General features: G+C 37.9%; 1 protein-coding gene across 1 annotated transcript in view; it reads left to right on the top strand.

The window, feature by feature from the left end:
* The first annotated feature begins 9,133 nt into the window (after positions 1-9,133).
* Positions 9,134-20,175, top strand: part of SEMA3E (semaphorin 3E) — a 147,889-nt gene continuing 136,847 nt past the window's right edge. Inside the window, exon 1 of the mRNA XM_063327313.1 lies at positions 9,134-9,831. Coding sequence (XP_063183383.1) covers positions 9,717-9,831 — 115 coding nt within the window. The 5' untranslated portion in view covers positions 9,134-9,716. The remainder of the gene's footprint in view (positions 9,832-20,175) is intronic.

Here is a 20,175-nt window from a genome sequence, read left to right as displayed (position 1 = left end):
ACCCCATAAAACCTCAGTTTTCCACCACCTCAGGACTCATTTTTTACTGTACAGATGCAAAAAACCATGATTTCTATTTGGAATCAGTTTTGCAGAAATTATCATCTGTTTTGGGGGAATTCCTGAAACATGAAAAACAAGTTTAAAACTAAGGAAGGATTAGTTTGGTTTTTTTCTAACACTGTTACTGGGAACAACATTTCTTTGGTTTATTTCCTATTTTTCTATAATTAATAAACTCATGATTTTGAACTTTGACCCAGCAAATCACTTAACCGTGTGTTTAACTTAAAGCACGTGAATGATGCTGTTGAAATCAGTGGGACTGTTTGCAGTCTGAAGGATAAGTCTGAAGTATTTCCTTGGATTACTGGAATAAAGAAGTGTATTTTATCTATTGTGTTTTCAGTTCTCACAAACAGTGTTGCAACTAATTTGATGCAACCCCAGAAATTCAGTCTGGGGAATTTAACACATAAAATAGGGGGATTTTTTGAACGAATGTTTTTAGCATAATCGCATTCCTCACCAATAGAGTTATAATTTCAGGATATTTGGGGTTCCTAGCTGTCCCTATTAATAGATATTGAATCAAGTCATTTCATACAACCAGAAAATGAGGCCATCCTGTTTCTGGCCTTTCTGGTGATGCAATAATTTGGCTCTGAAACCTTAGGAAAATATAACTGAAGGAATAAGAGCTATGCAGACTGCAGAAGAGATAACAGTAACCAAAATGAGAGGGTTCTGCATCTTACAGACCACTTTTGTATTCCAAATGATTTAACAACTGCCTAATATTTTCATTATCGTTATTTTTAAAAACTTTATCATAGTAACTGCAATTATAATTGTGCTGAGCATCAACTAGCACAGCAACATCACACTGTATAACTTGCTGTATTGTAAATCAGGGCTTCCCCCAGGCAGCCATAATTTGTATGTCCTTCTGGTTTTGCCTACTTTAGCTTTTCTATTTTAGGGAATACACATGTGCTTTGTGTTAGAGCAGGGAAGTCGTAGCAGACTAAACTACAGTCTATGGTGGCTTTCCCTTTTGGGTCATGCCCTCCTTTGGTGTTGGAGGAAGATGGTCACTCATAAAAACAAATTATGATTCAGAGAATCCCTACAGAGAAATTAACCAGAGAAGTGTGGTTTTCACTGTGCCCTCACCAAGTATACAAAGTCCCTATATAAATAGTCTTGTACTTGTCTAATTAATCAGCTCTCTAATCCTTGCCTTGCCCATTACATACAGAGTGGTTTTGTTAATCCAAAATAGACATGGTCCTGAGCCACAACATTTATAAGATCATAGCATCTAGGGATGGAAAACAACTGATACATCATCCGGTACACCTCCCCAGCAGGGCAGGGTAGCCTAGTTAAAAATGACCCAAATAACATGGTTTTAACCACATCCCGAGCAAGCTAGTCAGCTGTCTAGTTCATTCTGCTGCCACGACGCTTTCCTTGATTTTTCTTGATACCCTGTTTCATAGCTCCAGCTTCTCACTTGGAATTCAGCTCAGCTATGGTGAGGGAGTGAATCTCCCTTGCTTGAGGACAACTTTCCACATTCATACAATTGCTCACCTCCTGTTCATGCTTCTGTCTTGTTGATGTTCTTTTGAATTGGGGAAATTTGTGTATATGAAATGTCTGTATCAGCCAACACAGCCTTAGGATTTGATTTTTTATGTTTTTCTCACATCTGGCTATACTACTGCACTTTTCCTGCACAGCTGCAAAACTGGATTTCTAAGTAGTTATTCTAATGACTGTAACCATTGATTTTGTTACTGGAACAACGTCAAGTGACTATGAAGATGGCAGTATCTTAGCAGATGAGGGTAATACTTGTCCACCCTTAATAATGATATAAATGATCTCAACAGGCAGACAATAGATTTCCCTTAGATAAAGTATTTACTTATTTAGTTGCAAAATAGGCTGACATTCCTCTCTCATTTCTTCAAGTTCTTAATTTAAAGGATTGACTTAATGCTGTTTGATACCCTGTCCAGATATTTCTTGAAAGCTGAAGTTGTTGGCTGTTCAATAAAGAAAATGTATTAAAGCCTCTGCTTGCTTTTTTTTCTCTTCTTTCTTTCTTTTTTTTTTTCTTTAAGTGAATATGTTGGTGGTTCAAACAAATATCTGCCTAGGCAGATGTCAAAAGTGAAATCCAATAATAATGACTTTTTTGATGATACTAATAAAGCAGATGGCAAAAAAAAAAAAGTGTCTATGGTGTAAGGAACACCCAAGTTCTGAATGCAAAGCCAGATCTTCTTGTTTCAACTACCACAGAACAAAGGGTAATAAGTCATTCAGACAAAGAGTTCTCTTATATAGAGATATTATTGGCCATGGGTGCGTATGCGTGTGCACGTGTGGTAAAGCAGTTAGAAATACAGCAATGGATTTTTTTTTGTTTTTCTCTGTTGAAACTGAGGATCTTGTTAATGCTGAGATTTCTAAAGACCTTAAAGGAAATAAGACTGTTCAGTCCCCACCACACTGGGCTCCTCATTCCTTTGAGATGTTTTGTACAGAATTTGAAAGGTTCGACATCTCCTGCACTTCCCAAAGCTGTCTATGGCTAGAGCGAGATCAGCCGCGGCTCACCAGGAATTGCTGCAAAATACTGGGGATTTCTGTGCTTCAGTGCTCATCATCACAGTACCTAAATATTAGCTGCCTGACAACTGTAAAGGGATTCAAAGCAGGATATTTACCTATGAGCGTCTTTAAACCAAGGAGACAATTAATGCTTTAACCACTGTGACACAGAAGCATATCAGCTAAGCTTCTTTCTGTATTTCAGTTGAACACAGACAGCTTGTTTCCAAGCATGCTCCATATTAAACACCTGAAAGTCTGTCTTTAGATTTCCTTCATCTTTTCTTCAGTTTCTGGGCCCACGTTGCTGTCACAGGAAATCTAATTCATTCCTGAAAGCAGATTATGTCCCACTGATGCAAATCACAGCATATACTAATTCTTGTTCTCTGCTTTTGGGATCTGTCATGGTGTATGTCTTCCACTAATAGGTCTAAGTGAAAATATGAACTAAGTGTAGCCCAGGACTTATGTCCAGGCCGATGATGTCATCACCTTGCTCATGTAGGGATGTGGAATCCATTAGCAGGCAATAAAACTGGAACTGATTTTCAAATATTTTGCATCAAAATGCATCTGCAGTTTTTAAAACCTGCAACCGATTTGTGGTCAAAATGGTTTATTTTTAACAAATGCTTTCCATTTCACCTTTAAGATGATAATTACATTTAAAGATGGCTGTAGGCTTCAGACAGAAAATTTGTAGGTTATATCTTTGTGTGTCTGATCAAGGAAAGTAAACTTCTGTTTACAGCTGCCTCTGATGATGGCCAAACCACTTCATTCTTCTGTAAGAAATTAATAGCTAAGAACCGAAGCATCTAAATGGCACCTTTAAGGCATAAAATGTCATTCTTACATAACCAGTGTTTTGTTTGTTGCTTTGTTTCTTCTTTAAATAGTGAAGAATCAAGAATCAACTGGAAGCAAAAATCATTTAAAAGGAGAACTACACAGTATTATTTGGGATAAAAAAGGGCATAATTAACTTTTAATAAAATATGTTCCTCATTCTGAGTTAATAGGAGATATCTGAGAGCCACAATTACTTAATATTAGACTTTTGACCATTACATCTTTATTTCCTGCTCAGTGATCAGTGGAAAATATGATATGCCATATTTCATCTTGATCTTCAACAAACAACTAACTGTTTCATGTATTATTTTTTTCTTTTGAGAGACTTCAGCAATTATTTAGTAGCAAAAATATCATCAAAAATATATCCCCCTAGAGAAATCAGTAATTTGATTTTCATCCATAACTAACCGTATAGATATTGCTGTGACCCATGTACTGATCTTAAGTCAGGCTCGTGGAGTTGATTTCAGGAATAAGATACGCTGATATGCCTTTTTTATTAGTGCAACCTATAAAAAAATCCCTCAGTAGGGCTGCATTTGAAGAAAGAAACGTTTATTCCACCTGATTTTTATAGGTTAACCAAAGTATACGATCTATGTCCCAAGTAGTATTGACATTCACCTGTAATTAGTCATAGAAATGACGTTACTGCAAACAACAATGTTCCAAGGACAGTATGATTCAATATTTACTTGTCAAAACCCAGTCTTTCTGGAATTAAGAGGAATTTAATTTAATTGAGAATTCTTTTTTTCCTCCAGAGCATTAATTTACTGTGTAATTTTGTGGCTAGTTTGAAGTACAGGTTCATGTTCAGTCAAACTCCTTTACTTAATGAATATTGTCTAAATTTGATCTTGGATCAAAGGGAGAATTCACTGTGTATAAAACAAGAGAAATAACACTTCCCCGTCCTGGAAACATTACATATAAACACATCTACTTTCAAACAGGGTTAGGATCCAACTTTTGCAGACAAAAGCAAAAGCCTAAAACATTTCTAGTCTGACAATTCTATATGAGGACTAAGTTTTATTATTATTTCCTCTTATTTCCTTGTATCAAACAGGTTCTGGCAACATTCTTCTGCTATCAGTTAGCATATCCTCCTGAGGGTCAGTGGGGTCATCTGAGTGGTAGTTCTGCTCCTTTCGTTGAGAGAGATCCCAGAAGATATTATTGAGCGATTACTCACCTGTTGGATCAGCTTTTTTGTGTTCTTGTTGTGTCTTGTCAGCGCTCTTACTTCCTGGGTCCACAGAATTCTTTACGGGTTGATTGCGAGTTATGAGGCTGCAGAACCCGCACTGCGCCGATGCCAAGCAGTTTTGTGCTACCGTTTCTTCCTGTACTGCTGACACAAGAGAGCCAGTTACCAGTTTGTAACGGAGACTGGAGCAGACATGAATTCCCACCTCAAAGGCAGAGATAAGACAGAGATAACAATTACATGATATATAGAACTTTCCTTCATCTCCTACATCTGTTGTAGGGATTTCTGTATGATAGAATTTGAAAGCTGACGTGTCAAGAAGAACTGCAATGCCCAGTAGATAAGTAGTGACATAAAAAAGTTTTACAGATGAAGTACTGTAAAAGAAGTGTCTTTAATACTTTGTCTACTAAATTAAGGAAGATATGATTACCTTTGCAACACAGCTACCACAAGCTACAGTACAGATAACGCAGATACAGACATCATTAACTTCAGTGAAGGCCACACAGCTCCTCTTGGGGTTGCACACCTTCTTTTGATCTGCAAGTATAGTCCAATAAAGAAAGAGAATTCCTCCCGCGGCTCAGTGTATCATCATCAGAAGAAGGAGGCAGTCTTGTAACTTTTAAACCTAGTTTGAAGTTATGGTTATGGCAATTCTCGGACCACCCTAGCTTTAAAATTTCTAAACACTTCATTTTGCTTTATAGTGATGATGTTTAGAATTTGTTACTGGTGCTAGTAGCTGCAGATCTACTTATTTATATCCTGCTCCTGCGTTTACATTTCACTCTATCAGTTAAACTTAAACCAGTTCACACAATATGTCAGAAGTATTTTGTGTTAGAGGGTTGAGATTTACAGGCTCAATGACTTCATTAGAATTGCTCTGGGTCTGCAGCGGCTGCAGCAAATCAAACTATGGTTCACAGACTTTACATAGCAATTCACAATTAATTTGTAGTTCTTTTAATTGACTTCTTTACTGTACATAAACAATGCAAATATACACAACCTTATTTTTTTCCTTTTCTATTAAGAAAACCTGTTGTCTTCCTATTTAGGACAGCATAATTATAGGGATTCTACCCCAGCAATCAAATACAGGGTTTGCATTATGAATTTTCAAATAATCTTTACTTACAGGTTTCCAGGCACAATTTTTTACTTATCTGTCAGCATTTACTTAACTGGAGATTTTACTACTGAAACAAACTCATGTCTGACAGAGGTCTGTTGTGTTTGCCTTATTAACAGAAAAAAAGCAGTAAACCCACCTTGTTTACTCTTCAGAGACCAAGCACCGTACTGCATGCGGGCTCCACAGCCCTGGGGCATCTGTGTTTGTTCTCATCTAAGACTGAATCCTAATATTTGAACATCTTTGTTGCCATCCTTCTACCACTGTTTGAAATCCTTCAGGAAGAAGTCGCTCAAAATACCCCTTGAGGCAAGACCATATGCCTATTTAATTGAAAAGATGCTGAGGCGAGGAGCTTGACTGCCTTGCCTGGAGCCACACGTTTCTCTTGAAATTGCGTGTACCTTTCCGATACTTGCTTTGTATCAAAACTTGTTGTGTGAGGGTGGAGGGTGGTGTAAGGCTTGTGATCCTTATGTAGCAACCTGAGAAAAACAAAGTGGGGAATCACCCTGTGAGAATATTCACTTTTCATAGGGGAAAAAAAAAAAATCATGGTCCTGCATATACTGATACATCTATTCTGTTAGGTCTCTTTCCAGTGTGGGCATCTTTCCCCGTGCTCAGCAGCCATTCCCAGCTTTCCCATGCCGGCACCTCTTGCTGACAGCCAAAGCCTTAACGTCGAGTGGCAGCTCCAGCTCCTGCTTCTGCACCTTTGCTCGGCAGCCCTTCCCTCGGCAGGCAGGGGAAGGAGCCTGAGGCACCCGCACGGCCCACCCTGCTAGAGAATCAGATTTCAGACAGAAAAAAAAAAGCTTTGTCCTTGGGCACAAATATGAAAATCAGCTTGTTCGGGTATTTCTGACTCTACTGGAGCTCCAGCCCTGGGTCACGTTGTGTTTGTAGGGAGCCAAGGAGCTGTGTAATGGCTGGGGATGTGTGGGGTTAGAACAGCGTGTGAGTGCATGTGAGTTGATGTTGGCGGGGAATTGCCCTTATTTGTGTGTATGGCTTGTTTGAATAGACCTGCTGCACCCTATGTCTTATCTAAATACAAAATAAGGCCCATAGTCTCCAGCAGCTCCCTTGTCCCTTCCGCTCCCCAGTTCCCTTTCCCCAACTGGAAAATTAAACCAGAAGTTTAAAGCTGGGGAAATTGTTTTGAACTTGCCGCACTAATTTTTTGGTTCCACCTGAGGATACCTGAAGTCTAACTGTTCAGTCTGGTGAGCATCTACAACCTTAGCTGCAGCCTGGGAAAATTAATAAATAAAATGCTACTACAGCTTGGAGGGAGTTCTAGAGAGAGGCAGGATTTGGGGGTATGCACTCATGTTTTCTTTATTCACTAAATATGGTTTTAGTTTTCATACTTCGAGCTCACATTTATATTTTTTTGTCCTTTTTGAAAATACTTATATTAAATCAGAAGGAGCGTTAAGTTTTCCATATCTGGATCCTTCAAAGGAAAAATTCCCTTTGGACTATCTCAGGATTGAAATTGTTTAAATTTTGCAGACTTACATTGAGGAAGAATGAGTCTCTGAGAATTACGCTAATTGAACCTTTTTTTTTTTGTTTTGTTTGGGGGGAATACAAATATTTCAATAAGAACTCACAGAATCACATCCAAAGACAAATGAAAATTTTCAGAGAGTCTTCACTAATGTCAACAGGCAGCAGATCATACTCATTTACAGCACATCTTAATGGTCAAACGCCACACGTTTGTATGCCTCAGTACTACAGAAAGGTGCCAATAATAATAATCCCATCGGGTAGATGATAAACTCATGCCTGTTGAGGTCAGTGCTTGGAGGCAGAGCCTGCATTGCCTTCTCCACTGACAATGTCTCCAGCACACACGCTGAGCTACTGCCAGACAACCGGCATATCAGCATAAAACTCAGTGCAACCTGCAGTTGTGCGCAAGAAGTGGAGCAAATATCTGTGTGATTTAGCTCTTGCTCCTGTGGTTTAACTGCTGTTGGCACAGTTTCCAGCTGATTTAAAGCAAGCCCAGGTATGTGTACGTGACCTGCTCTTGGAGAACTAACAGGTAGACATGACCTCCTCCCCACTCCTGATTATACAGCCTGCAGGAGTCCTTGGGCATTCTCATGATTTACTTCTGTCTTTTCACCAAAGTTGCATTTTTTTTTTCCTCTCCTAGTTGTTCATATTTTTTATTCTTGAACAGATCTGTCTTCTCCCACCCCAGCATCCTGCCATTACAATGATTAGCAATGATTAGCATTTCCCTATATTATTGCATTAGGGTCTTTTCAGTTTGGTGGCACACAGAAATTTCTTACTAAATCTTTCTCTCCACATATCATTATCTTTTGTTTGCTACAAAATTTATTTGAGTGCTTTATTGTCAAATGCATATATTAGTTTTCTTTTTCTTTTCTTTGTGATTCTTTTTCTATATAAAACAATGGGAAGTATAAAGACTTAATATGACTTTAATGCTCCATCCCATTAAAAAAAGTGCAATTGTTAATGACTAAAATGCACCTCAGAAAATTCTAAATGATTCTATGCATGAGGTCTTAATTACAGAGAACTTTATTCTTTAATTAATGTATTCCAGACATAGGTGTATGTCTTGATTTATAAAAATTTAGTTCTTGCCATGGGTATATTTTTAAGTTACAAATCATGCGAATCTGGTATTTGTGAGCTGCAATATAAGGGGTAGCTGCTTGATACTTGTAAATCTGATGCTGTTTATCATGTTATCACAGCACTTCACTCAGGCTTTTTTTTCTTCCTTTTTTTTTTAAATGCTGCCCAATCCTACAGGCACCTAATTAGATAAGTAATTTTACTGACATCTATAGATGACCTAAGGATCCAGACTCACAGACATCTAAAATGTAACGGGGAGAAGCCACTGTGTAAAACCACATTTGGAAAAAAAAATAAAAAAGCTAAATCTTTTTCTTTAAAGCAAGAAAGGACATACGACTGGAATCTTTTTATTCTGATCCACTTAGTAGCATGCTGTTTAATGACTCTAAGTGATAATGTACTTAAATAGTTAATTCAAGGGTTAATCCTCCTCTAAAACTGAGCTGGGAACAAAAGCTGAAATGACTTTTCAAATGGGAGGGACGGGAGGAATTCTGACCCTTCTCCCGGTGCTTTACAACGAGAAACCACAAAGCAATTGAGGAATCAGTGCACGGCACGTGGATTAAAACGCTTCTTGGAGCTGCTAGTACTGTACATTGCCTCAACCCTCCCTGAACTTTCTCAGTAAATACAGCAGCCTGACAGCCCGGCTTCCCCGCTGGGTGGATCCTGCAACTCCAGGAGGGAATGGCACTTCTTGTTTTTAATTAGCAAAGGTGAAAGGTGAATTAAAACTAGCTGTTTGGCAAGTCAGAGCAAGGGGCTGAGTTCTGAAGAGCACCAAGGAGGAGGGTGCTTTCTTCTTTTTTTTTTTTCCCCTCTCTTTTTTTTTTCCCTCCCTCCTTCTCTGAATGAATTGCCTTGCAGGAGGGACTGAAAATACAGCTTCTTCCTGAATCCACTGGCAGAGTTACTAAAGAGAGCTCAAGACACAACACTGCAGAGTAACGCCTTGGAATGTCCTCGCACTTTATAAACAATTGTCCTAGGGAGGGAATATTTTTACATGACATTTGCACAGCTTGACAAATGGCTAGCAGAGGCTGTGTGCTTCTCTGATGAACGTTGAATTTCCCATAGAGATACCCCACAAACTGACCAAAGAGAGATCTAACTGCACTGGGAAAGTAGAAGTGGAACTTGGAGCCTTAAAAAAAACCTGCCAAAACAACAAACAAACAGCAGCAGTTAAGTGAAGAGCGCAAGAATCTGATCTTGGGCAGGATGGCATCTGCCCAGGACATTTTAATCCTGGCACTATATGGCTTGTTACTAGAGTTACCGACTGGATGTCATGCAACAGATACGAGGCAGCCAAGGTTACGTCTGTCACATAAAGGTAGGTCAGTGTGTCAGGTTTTTAAAGACTTTATGCTAATGCAAGTTCATTAACTTCATTGAAAGTATTGCATTGGAGTTAAATTATGGTCCTTTGACACAGCAAAATATTCCTGTTCAGAAATCTTGTGAATTGTTTCCTTGTATTAAACTGTATCCATAATTAAATTTACTGAATTCAGGAAGATTAAAGCACTTACAGGGATTATTTTAGGCTACTGAAATGTTCTTCTACCTGAAAGTGTGTTAGATTTGCTTGTCATTCTGTCTTATCCTCCATGCTGTAAGAAGGATGTCTGGTCTCTTATTAGAGGGAGAGAAATGGAAAGATAAGCTGAAATTATTGCTGAATAAATATACTTTTATGCATCAAACAATTAAATGTCTGTTTCACTTTTAGAATTCTATCTATCTACGAATATAGCTAAGGCAAAAAGACTGAATTCCTGTGCAACCATATGATTCATTTTCTAAACTAGCAAGTGTCATCACACTATAATTAAAATGACTAACTGCCAATGTAAGTCTGCTTGCAGTTTAACTGAGTTACCCAAAGAAAAAAATGTTATTTTTTCTGGCATATGTATATACAGTACTTATAACTCTCCTTTTTTGTTTTAAACCATTTAAGTTTCAGTTTACCTGAAGCCTGAACATTTCTTCCTTAGCTCCTTCAGTGTCTCCTTGTTCAGTTCTGGATTGCATGTGATTTAAACTCTTCCCTATGATTTGGCTTTAATCCGGTGTATATATAAAAATACTTGTGCAGAACCATGACATTTCAGTTCTCTGCAGCAGTACATACATTTGTAGACTATGTATTTAGAAATATATGACAGGCAGTTATTGCAGTAGGAGTGAAAAAATCTAAGTGTGCAAGGTAAATTGATGATTGGCCAGTCAGTAATGTTTTGATATTACCTCTTATGCAAAGATGAAAAGAAAATGCCTTTTTGCTGACATAGTTGGGAATGAGCAAATGCCAATTTACTCAAGAACATTTCTCTGGTTATGAAAGTGATAACTAAGCTGCATCAGTGTGAAGTACATTAGAATACCTATTTTAAGCACGGCTAAGATTTAAGAATTAGCATCAGCTACAGCTCCACGTGTAGACAGCTTTAGTCTAAACAAGGTTTAATTGTGTTTTATATAGCAAGCTAAATTACCAATTATACAGAAAGGAGAAGCTGAATAGGATAATTGGTCTGAACGTCTTGCTAGGAAGCTGTAAGAAATGGGGTTTGCTTTTATAGGGCAGTGAAACACATTTTAAAGAAAGAAAGATTTGTCATGGAAAGCTGTCTTGTAAGTAAACAATTAGTTGCTCTGGATTAAATAAATTATATTACCCCCTTTAATATATAAACTACTTTTTTATCCCATGGTTTCAGAACACAGCAGGAATGAGTGGCAAATGCTGATTATGTAATCCTTTCACATCTCTTGCTGTTGAAAATGTGCATTTGAAGATTGATTTATTTCTAGGTGTAATTACTAAGGCTATCGTTATTCTTGATATTTGTTTGCTTATGATGGGGTAAGGGAGATGGGAAAATCCCAGTAAATGAGACAAATAGACCTACTGTTACGTTGGTTCAGGACTCTGGCTTAGCTGCCAGTTTTGGCAACCTCCCCACGATGGTGCTGCAACTATTAACTGCTTCTCTGCTCACTTGTGGAAGTAATTGTTTTTCCGCTGGCTGGAATCAATGTACATTTCACTGCAGACTACTTCCATTTTCAGCAGGGAGCCACTAATTTGGCCACAGCACATCATAACTCTGGTATTTTCAAGGAGATTTTAAAACACCCATCTCTCACAGAGGGCCAAACCTCCCCTGCCCGATGTCAGTTCGCTCAGACGCAATGACACAGAAAGATCTGTCCCAAGTAAATTCTCTACCGTGGACACACACATCACCACCTTATATTTTGCCTTGTACAATACCCTGTCACGTTTTCCACACTTGGGAAATGTGACTGAGTTTACAAGCTGGGTTGCAGTCCGTGGGTGCATGACCACGGATCCCGAGTCAAAGGTTGGAAATGGCATACCTGCCTTCACCCTGGGAACAGCTATTGCAACCCTCCCAGCCAAAAGAATGTAGCGACCAAGCATGAAGACAATGAGTAAATGTCGTTGCTGCATTCACTAATCAAACAGGAACAGCAGGAGGGTCCCTCATCTTAATTGCATTTACCCCAGAGAGACGCTGCAGTGGGTACCAGTGAGGCACAAGGTAGTTGGGAGGAAGCAGTCGTGTATCCTCTTTACAAAGCTGCTCCAGCCTGGCCTGGGAGATGCCGTGTGGTACAGATGATGAAGCCCATATGTGTAAATTTTCAGTGTGGAGGAGCTGTAAATTCAGTTTAAAATTTCACTGCAAAGACCCTGAAACATGAAAGTAAGCCTCCCTTTGTAACTGTGGATGCTGGTGGTTAATTGGCATTCAGGCCATGGCAAGAAAGGCTAGCGCTGACTGGTAAACTCAAAGCTGCTATGGCGAGTATAATGAGGTTCATGGACATGAGAATACTTTGTTACGGAATAAGTATTTAAAACTAGTCTGTTTTAAAATCTTGTTACTTTGAAGAGCCAAGAGAGAGCTTCCAGAAATTAGAAAAAGAGACTCACTCATTCTTATAAATTCACAAATTCTCTCTTTTTTTTTCTTTCTTTAAAAGTGATGCTCAGTGAAAGCGTACTGAACTGACAGTGAATGAGAACCTTTTGCTCTCACAGCAAACCAGGCTTCACCTGCAGCGCACACATGCCTCCAAACCCACTGCAACAAGATCAGGTCCTAACCCTTGTGCAGAGGGGTCGCCTGATGGATAGGAATACCACAATCCCCTTGCCAATTAAGGGATATAATGCGCAACCCCTGCTTGACTCTGTGGTCATTTACTCAGCTTCAGTGGGAGTTAATGGAAGTCCTGCATTCTTGAACTACTGTTAAACCTGTCAATTTAATGCAAACTGTAACAGTGATTTTTGGTAAGGTAGAGGATGGCCTTTATTCACAGTAAACTCATACATGAGAATTTTCCCATTCCTTTATATGAATTAGATGTTATCTTCTAATCAATCTAAAGGGATTAGAATTAAACCTACAACCACCTAACAGTCATTTTATGGTTCTAACTTAGTTTTTAGTAAGATGAACTATATTTATATCCAGGACTTGAAGGTGTTTTCCTCAAACCGCCAGCATGTGTCTATCAGAAAATTTACACCGCAATTAGTACCACTTGTGGTATTAGTGGTATGGTTGCACAAAAGGTCAGTGTTTGATGATGACCAAAGAAGATCTTGCTTGGAGTAATAATGTACTCCAATAGCTTCATGTTGATTTGTAGATATGAAAAAGTATTATCGCTCGCTTAGTAACACAGAGAAATAAAGTTTCTACATTATTAAGTTATAGGTTGACAACTACATTTAAAAATCATTAGCTCATTTTACGTACGCTACAGGCTCTGCCTAATGAGGTGTTAATGGAAGCCAAGCTTCAGCCCCTATTCTTTATAGGCTGCTGGTTAAATTCTTTCCCAGTATCCCACAGTTCAAGTTCTCGCAATGGGAAATATATAATTAAGGTGAAATCAGCACACACTGCATGTTAAAAAGAAACTATTTACATTACAGATTGAAATGGATTGGGTTTCCAGAGGACAGGAGGGATATATTTATATAAGCCTAACAGAGCTACACTCAGGCATGTAGGCCTGAAGAGCCCATGAAGGATGTAATTGTATAATTCAAGCATTACGCATGGTTTGCAGTGTATTTCTAACTGTTTTGTTTGGGTTTTTTCCTCCTACTTTGTGAATATGGTAAAGACTGAAGGTAACAGTATGAAAATGAGATGTTGAGGCCTTCCAGCGGTCTGTACAATTTTGTCGCTGCAACGGGATCTGGCATAGTCGGTTACGTGCAGAGATTTGCAGATCATGAACGATCTGTTTTCTGTTTTACCCACTTTTTCCATTGCACTTGAGTGATTCGAGGGATTTTGCCATCACCTGATCTCAGGTTGTGTAGCTATGCACTGGACATTCCTCTTGTCTGGAAAAGGTGTGGTTAAGTAGCTGTTGTGCCTGCCTTATCCATCCAAATATCTCCCTTTTACCTGCTGTGGGAACTGCTTGCTGCTTACTATGGTAGAGTCAAGCTGCAGCAGGCAGAAGGAGCAGACTGAATTTAGAAGGAAACAATCTGGAATAGAAACTTTATTCTCCAAGCATAAGTACTTCAAACAATAGCAGCAGACAACTAAGGAAGGGAGAGCTAAAATGTTGCAGAAGAAAAGTGATACTCTCCATGTTCATATACAGATTTTAATGTGTAGCACGTGTAATATAAAACATTGAATGTATAAGAATTCAGGTTTGTTAGGACTGGCTAATCATCTTTGAGGGCTGCTGAGGTCTGTTAGAGCAGAAAAAAACGTTTCATTGCCATTTGCAGCAGCCAGACTCTCAGCATACCTACTTTAACTTTCTTGATAATTGTAATTTAGAATTCAATTTAATTAACACTAAGAGTTTCATCATGCTTATCCATGATATCTTATTGTGTCCACTCTCTAGCTAGGTGGCAGCAAAATTTACTCAGGGACTAATGACTAAATTGGATAACAAAAATGTAGGGAATTTTTGGACAGGCATTTGTGAATTCTGAAGTAGGTAAATGTACTTAATGCAAGTATAGTATTTTCAATTAGCCGTCCGTCACCTGGCCACATAAATCATGGCTAATTAATGACTAGCCACATAACCCATAACTGAATCATGACTGATTCAGTTTCATGCATGAAAATGTTTTCTATTTTTAGCAGCTTTCAATGTAATAGAATTTTGGTTTTGAATGACTAGGAGGGACTACTTTTTCTACCAAGGTAAATTCCAATTTGAGAAAGATGTTAATTCATGTTAGATATACATCACCTTGAATTTGTACCAGAATAAGGATTTAGCTTGTGGTCTATGCTTACATATAGTCCAGAGAAGTCTGTATTAAAAAAAAAAAAAAAAAGATGTATGATTAGGTGTATGTATATACACACACACGTATATGTATCTATAAAATATATGTGTATATATATGACAGATTGAATTTTGGATTTTTCTTACAGTGAATTAAAGAGCAGTATAATTCCAAGGGTTTAGGAACTAAAGGCCTGTATTATCCTGTATTATGGCTCCAGGTCTAAATATGTTTGGGTATAAGGGCTGATAACCAGGATTCCGAGTGTTTGGAAAAACCACATGACCGGCAGTCTCTTCTTACCCAAATTCTCGAGGCCACAGAGAACTGAATGTCAGCTTGGAAATGTCTTAGGGAAAGATACACAAATATGTCTGGGCCACCTGTGGGGTAGAGAGGAGAGCTTTTGCTCTCCCACCGGACAGACAATTGGTTCTTCACCAACAATCAGGACAAGCTTTATGTTTATTATTCATCCGTATCACAAGAGGTGGCAGCAAGTTCAGGAGTGTTTCCAAGTAATCCTGGAGGGACTTGCTCACCAAGACAGGAATATTTTTGGCAGAGAAGCTATGCTAGCTCCTTTCATAGCTGCATTTTGTTGACAAAGGCTTCTGTAAGTATTGCTGTAGCAGAACTCTGAAGCGATAAGCACCACCACGGGGGATGCAAGAAGCAGACTGTTTGCTGCGTAACATCAATCACTTTCCCGCTTTTGCTTTAAAGAACTAAGTACCATCTGAAGGTGCAAGACCAGAATATCCTGCATGCTGCTGCTTCTATGCAGCTACCTCCCTGCTTTCAAAGTGATAACACCATCTGCTATTTTAAATTCTTCATCAGATATTGTACTTACTATTATTTCCCTGAAAGAAAGCTTTATATTTTACTTAAAGCAGGATTAATGCTGTTTGTATGATTTACAGTAATCTGTGCAAGGGTGAGCATCTGTTTAAAGCCTTTTGAGAAACTTTCAGTCAATAAATATTCACAAAGTGTGCAATGGGAACACTAAATATTATTAAAACTGCCACCCTGGTTTTCTTCATGTAGCCAGGCAAATATGATAAAGTTATAGCATGCAACCAACATTAATTAGAAAAATCTTAATTTCTTAAAGAAATTCATAGCCTGCAGGGATAAAGATAATAATCTTTGCTTTACAGAAAAAAGCCCTCTTCACTTGACTATACCATTTAAAATGTTTTGTGTTGGTTAGTTAATGTTTGGCATTTAAATAATCAGTTAAGGATTCATGATTAAACATGAAAGAAAATATTAAAAGAGAAAAACTATGAAAATATTGCATTATATAAAAAATCTGTAGTGTAGTTTGGCTATAATTCCAAATGCCTGTAAAGAAGGGATGTAAAAGACTGATAAAACAATATTTCAGAAGTTTTTAAAATAAATTCCATCTTTAAATTGATGAAAAATTTAAATTGTCATCACTGAGATTCAGTCTGAGGAACTGAATGAGTTTACTACATATGTTAAACCAAATAAAACTATCATGATTCCCTCAGAGCATAGTTTCATTAACAAATGTCACCAACCTATTGTTTCCCCACTGTTATCATTGCACATTGACAAATTCCTTTTTCCCTTGATCTTGGTTCTTCTGATCATCCTCAAGGCTACAAATTCTCATTTTGGAAGAGAGATTTCACCTTGTTAACCAATTCAATCGAAGGCTGACATCACTGTGTTTCTCCTCTAACCATCTTCTCTTAGTTTTGATGAAGCTATAAATTGAGATGCTTTCACTCAGGCTGCATCCCTTTGGCAAACTGTTTTATAGCACTCTGAAGACTTCTTTTTTTTTTTTTTTCCCCTTTCAAAGCAATGTAAAGCAGGAAAGCAGGAACATATCATTATATACTCAGTTTTTTCTGATTTTTTTTTCAGTTTTTCTGTGATGATTTTCATGACTATAAACATCACCTAAGAAAAAGTGTTTTGAGGTTTCTTTTTTTTTTTTACGAAACAACATTACAAACACAAGGAAGGGCTTCTCTGGTTTTTTTTTGTTTGTTTATTTTTTTCCCTCAGGGTTTCTCTGTGACATTTCTTGATGTTAGACCTTTTCAGAGGATTTGTAAATTGCAGCGCATTATGATCAGGGGTCTGGATTTAGCTGCACTGCTCCAGGTGAATGTATCATCTTAGTGATGAATCTCTTTTCTTCTATTCTACTCTCATTCTTATTTTACATGTAATTTGCAGGACCTCTGGAATATAATGGCATGTCAAAGGTTCCTTTTACAGTTTCTGTGCAAGTAGGTACAGGAGGTCTGTAACCACAAAGATGTCAACAAAGTGATGCCTTCCAAACACCTTGGCCCTGGCATGACACACAGACTGTGTGTGTAGCCAGCAGCTGCAAAACTTGGATCACTCCTGTAGCTGAAAAATAATTTTTGATGGAATAAAAGTTGAATCTCATCTTTAAATTGCTTTTTATTAGTCTCAGGTGAAAGCAGATAATTGGTAGTTGTTTATGTCATGTCTTGCTACCCGTCTCAATATAATACTTTGTGTGCTTTATTACCTCTTCTGTCAATCAGAATCTGCTCAACTCTTCTTAAAAGTCAACAAGAGTCTTCCAGTTACATATAATTACCTAAGATTTGTCCTTGAATGCAGCGCAATGTTTCAGACTGCAACTTCATTTGCCTGGTAGAAATGCCATTCATTTACTTCGTACACTTCCTGGTACAAAATCAATGAAGTTTACCTGGAAACAGCAATACTCTCTGCCATATTGTCCCTGCCTTCCATGGAGAAACTTGCTGCCATAGCACTTTCTGTAGCTCACCTGCCTGTTACTGGTTGACTCCTGGTACTTAGAACTCCAGTATCAAGGGATGGATTAAAAACTGATTTTTTCAATGTTTCTGCAGGTTAAAAAATCAACACAAAGGGAGCTCTGTAACAGTGTCATGGCAAAGACTTATTTGCCACAGACATGCAACATCATCTAACTTCTAAAATTGCATTATTGTTCTTAGTTGAATTTGCTTGATATGAGCTTTTCATATCAGAAACCTAGTTGTGAAGGATATGTTCCCAGTCAAGGAAGATTGTATGACAGACATGAGACTTTTGTGCTTTGTGTGATCTATTGTAATATAGTTCAAAGGATCCCTATGGATATTAAATGTCAAAATACAGAAGAAATAAAAGGTAGAAAAATTCATTTACAAAAAAACCCAAAAACCTCCCAAAAACCAAACTCAACCGAACAAAGCCTCTTAGCCAAAAACAGGAGAAAGAAAAAAAAATGTTTTCTCATATCCCTTTGGTCTAAGCAGATGATGTTCGTTATTTATAAGAATTTGATGACAGGCAATATATAGTCCTCTTTAGACTGTGATTTGGCAACAGCAGCTAAGGAAAAAAAAAGAAAAAGATGTTTATGATCCTTCTGAAATCATGTTGCTAACATTTCTACTTCATCGGTACTGAAGAATTTCAGGTATTAGGAAATCCATTCATTCACTGCAGCATATGAAGTTTATCCTCTCTTTCTATACCTTTAAATCCCCCCAAATATATTTTTACTGACAAATTTAAATTTTTCTTGACTAGATCCCTCTAGTATGATGATGGGGTTTCTTTTGCAAACTATTTGCAACATAATTCTCTAAACCAAGGAACCAATGATTGGAAGACAGGCATTCAGTGAAAGAAGACTTCACTCCTCTTAACCTCCTTAATGTATCTATTCTCTACTTCTTCTCTGTTTATTTTTATCTAAAGGATTCCTGACTTCATACTGTGAAGCAATTGAGGCTTCTGTGGGGAGTCAAACAATGGTCTTTTTACTGTTGCTAAGTTTGCTTTATAGGCTTTTTCTTACAACACATTTGTTTAATAGGCCTAGTAAAATGGTGAATACAGCTGTAAATATATCTTTTATTTGTTGATGTGCAATAAACATCACAGGGACGTTGGCCTTTTCTTATTGTGATCTTCCTGACACTGGTGAAAGGAAATTGTACAAAATGAATGAAAAGTGCCTTAAACTGATTTCAGAAAACAACAGTCCCCAAATACCTAGGGGTCAGTACCTTGTTTCTCTTTTAACAGATGGTTTCTCCCAGCAGTGTTACTAAAACTTAATAATAGTAAAATAATAGGTTGCTTGATGTGAGGGAATTATTCCAGATAGCACTATTCACTGAGGTCATCACTGAAGGTCATTTTTCAGCCACAAAGCTAAAGGTTAGCAAGTGTTGCTCAATTCCATGAGCTCCTGCATCTCTTTATTTATGATTAAGCTGAGTGCTTTCCCGTGGGTGTGCGGTAAAAGCCAAGAGTAAAGGAAAATAAACCCATTCCTTTATGTATTAAATATTTCATGTCAGTTGATTGAGACTGGTATGATGCAAAGCTTGAAAATATGTGTTGTCTGGAAGCCCAGAAAGACGTAAGCTGTTCTACAAGGTCTTGTTCTTATTAGTGTTGCTGAAAAAATGCCTTGTCTTTATGTGCCTGTGTTTACATGCAGTAAGTCATTATTTTCTCTTCTCTGCTTATCTTAGGCATGGCCATGTCCTTCTGCATATTTTCAGGTTACACAAGCATCTGGGATAGTAGTATCTAAACACACTATTGAGGAAGTGTTAAGTATTCAGCAGGTTGAGCATTTATTATAGCTCAGAACCAGGCTGTAAACAGTCCCAAGCTCGTTATTGATTCCATAGTACTCCTTATTGAGTGGCTGCAGCTTCTGTGGGTCAACACTCAAACACTGCAATGGGTTATTTCATTTCTAAAATACTTGAATTCTTGTCGAAAAAATGCTTCACATTTAGAAGATAAAATAAGCAGTTACAGTAAAGAGTGGTTCTCCAACAACAGCTTTGAATGCAGCACAATGTCCTTAAATTCTACTGCAAAATTTATGAAACCTTTAATAGAAAAATAGAACAGAAGCCTTATTTCACTGTTACTAAGGACAATGGCAAACCTCCCACAAACTTCTGTGCCTAACGAGTTGATAAGATACTCCTCGTTCCTGACTTCACTTTCTGAACAAGGTGATCTGTTTGGTTGCTGCACTTAGCCTGGAAGTGTATTTCAGTCTCTCCTGAGTATAAAAGGAGAATAATAGTCAGCTTAAACCAGAGGCCTAGCTTACACTCAGATAAAAGTATGTGAGATGGACTTGGGATGAATGTCTGACGATAGGTCTGCGATGTTACACGTCCGAGGATTAACCCCTTCAACTGAGAATGACTTTACTGGAGCGCTTACAAGCTGCATCACAATTGCCTTGATAAAGTATAAGTGAAGATATTATTACTAAGTAGTGTGTCTTTGATCTAATAATGGTCTGGAAGATGA

Source organism: Chroicocephalus ridibundus, chromosome 1, assembly GCF_963924245.1.
Source record: "Chroicocephalus ridibundus chromosome 1, bChrRid1.1, whole genome shotgun sequence".
NCBI classification, from domain to species: Eukaryota; Metazoa; Chordata; class Aves; order Charadriiformes; family Laridae; genus Chroicocephalus; species Chroicocephalus ridibundus.
This window is presented reverse-complemented; position numbering and strand designations above follow the sequence as displayed.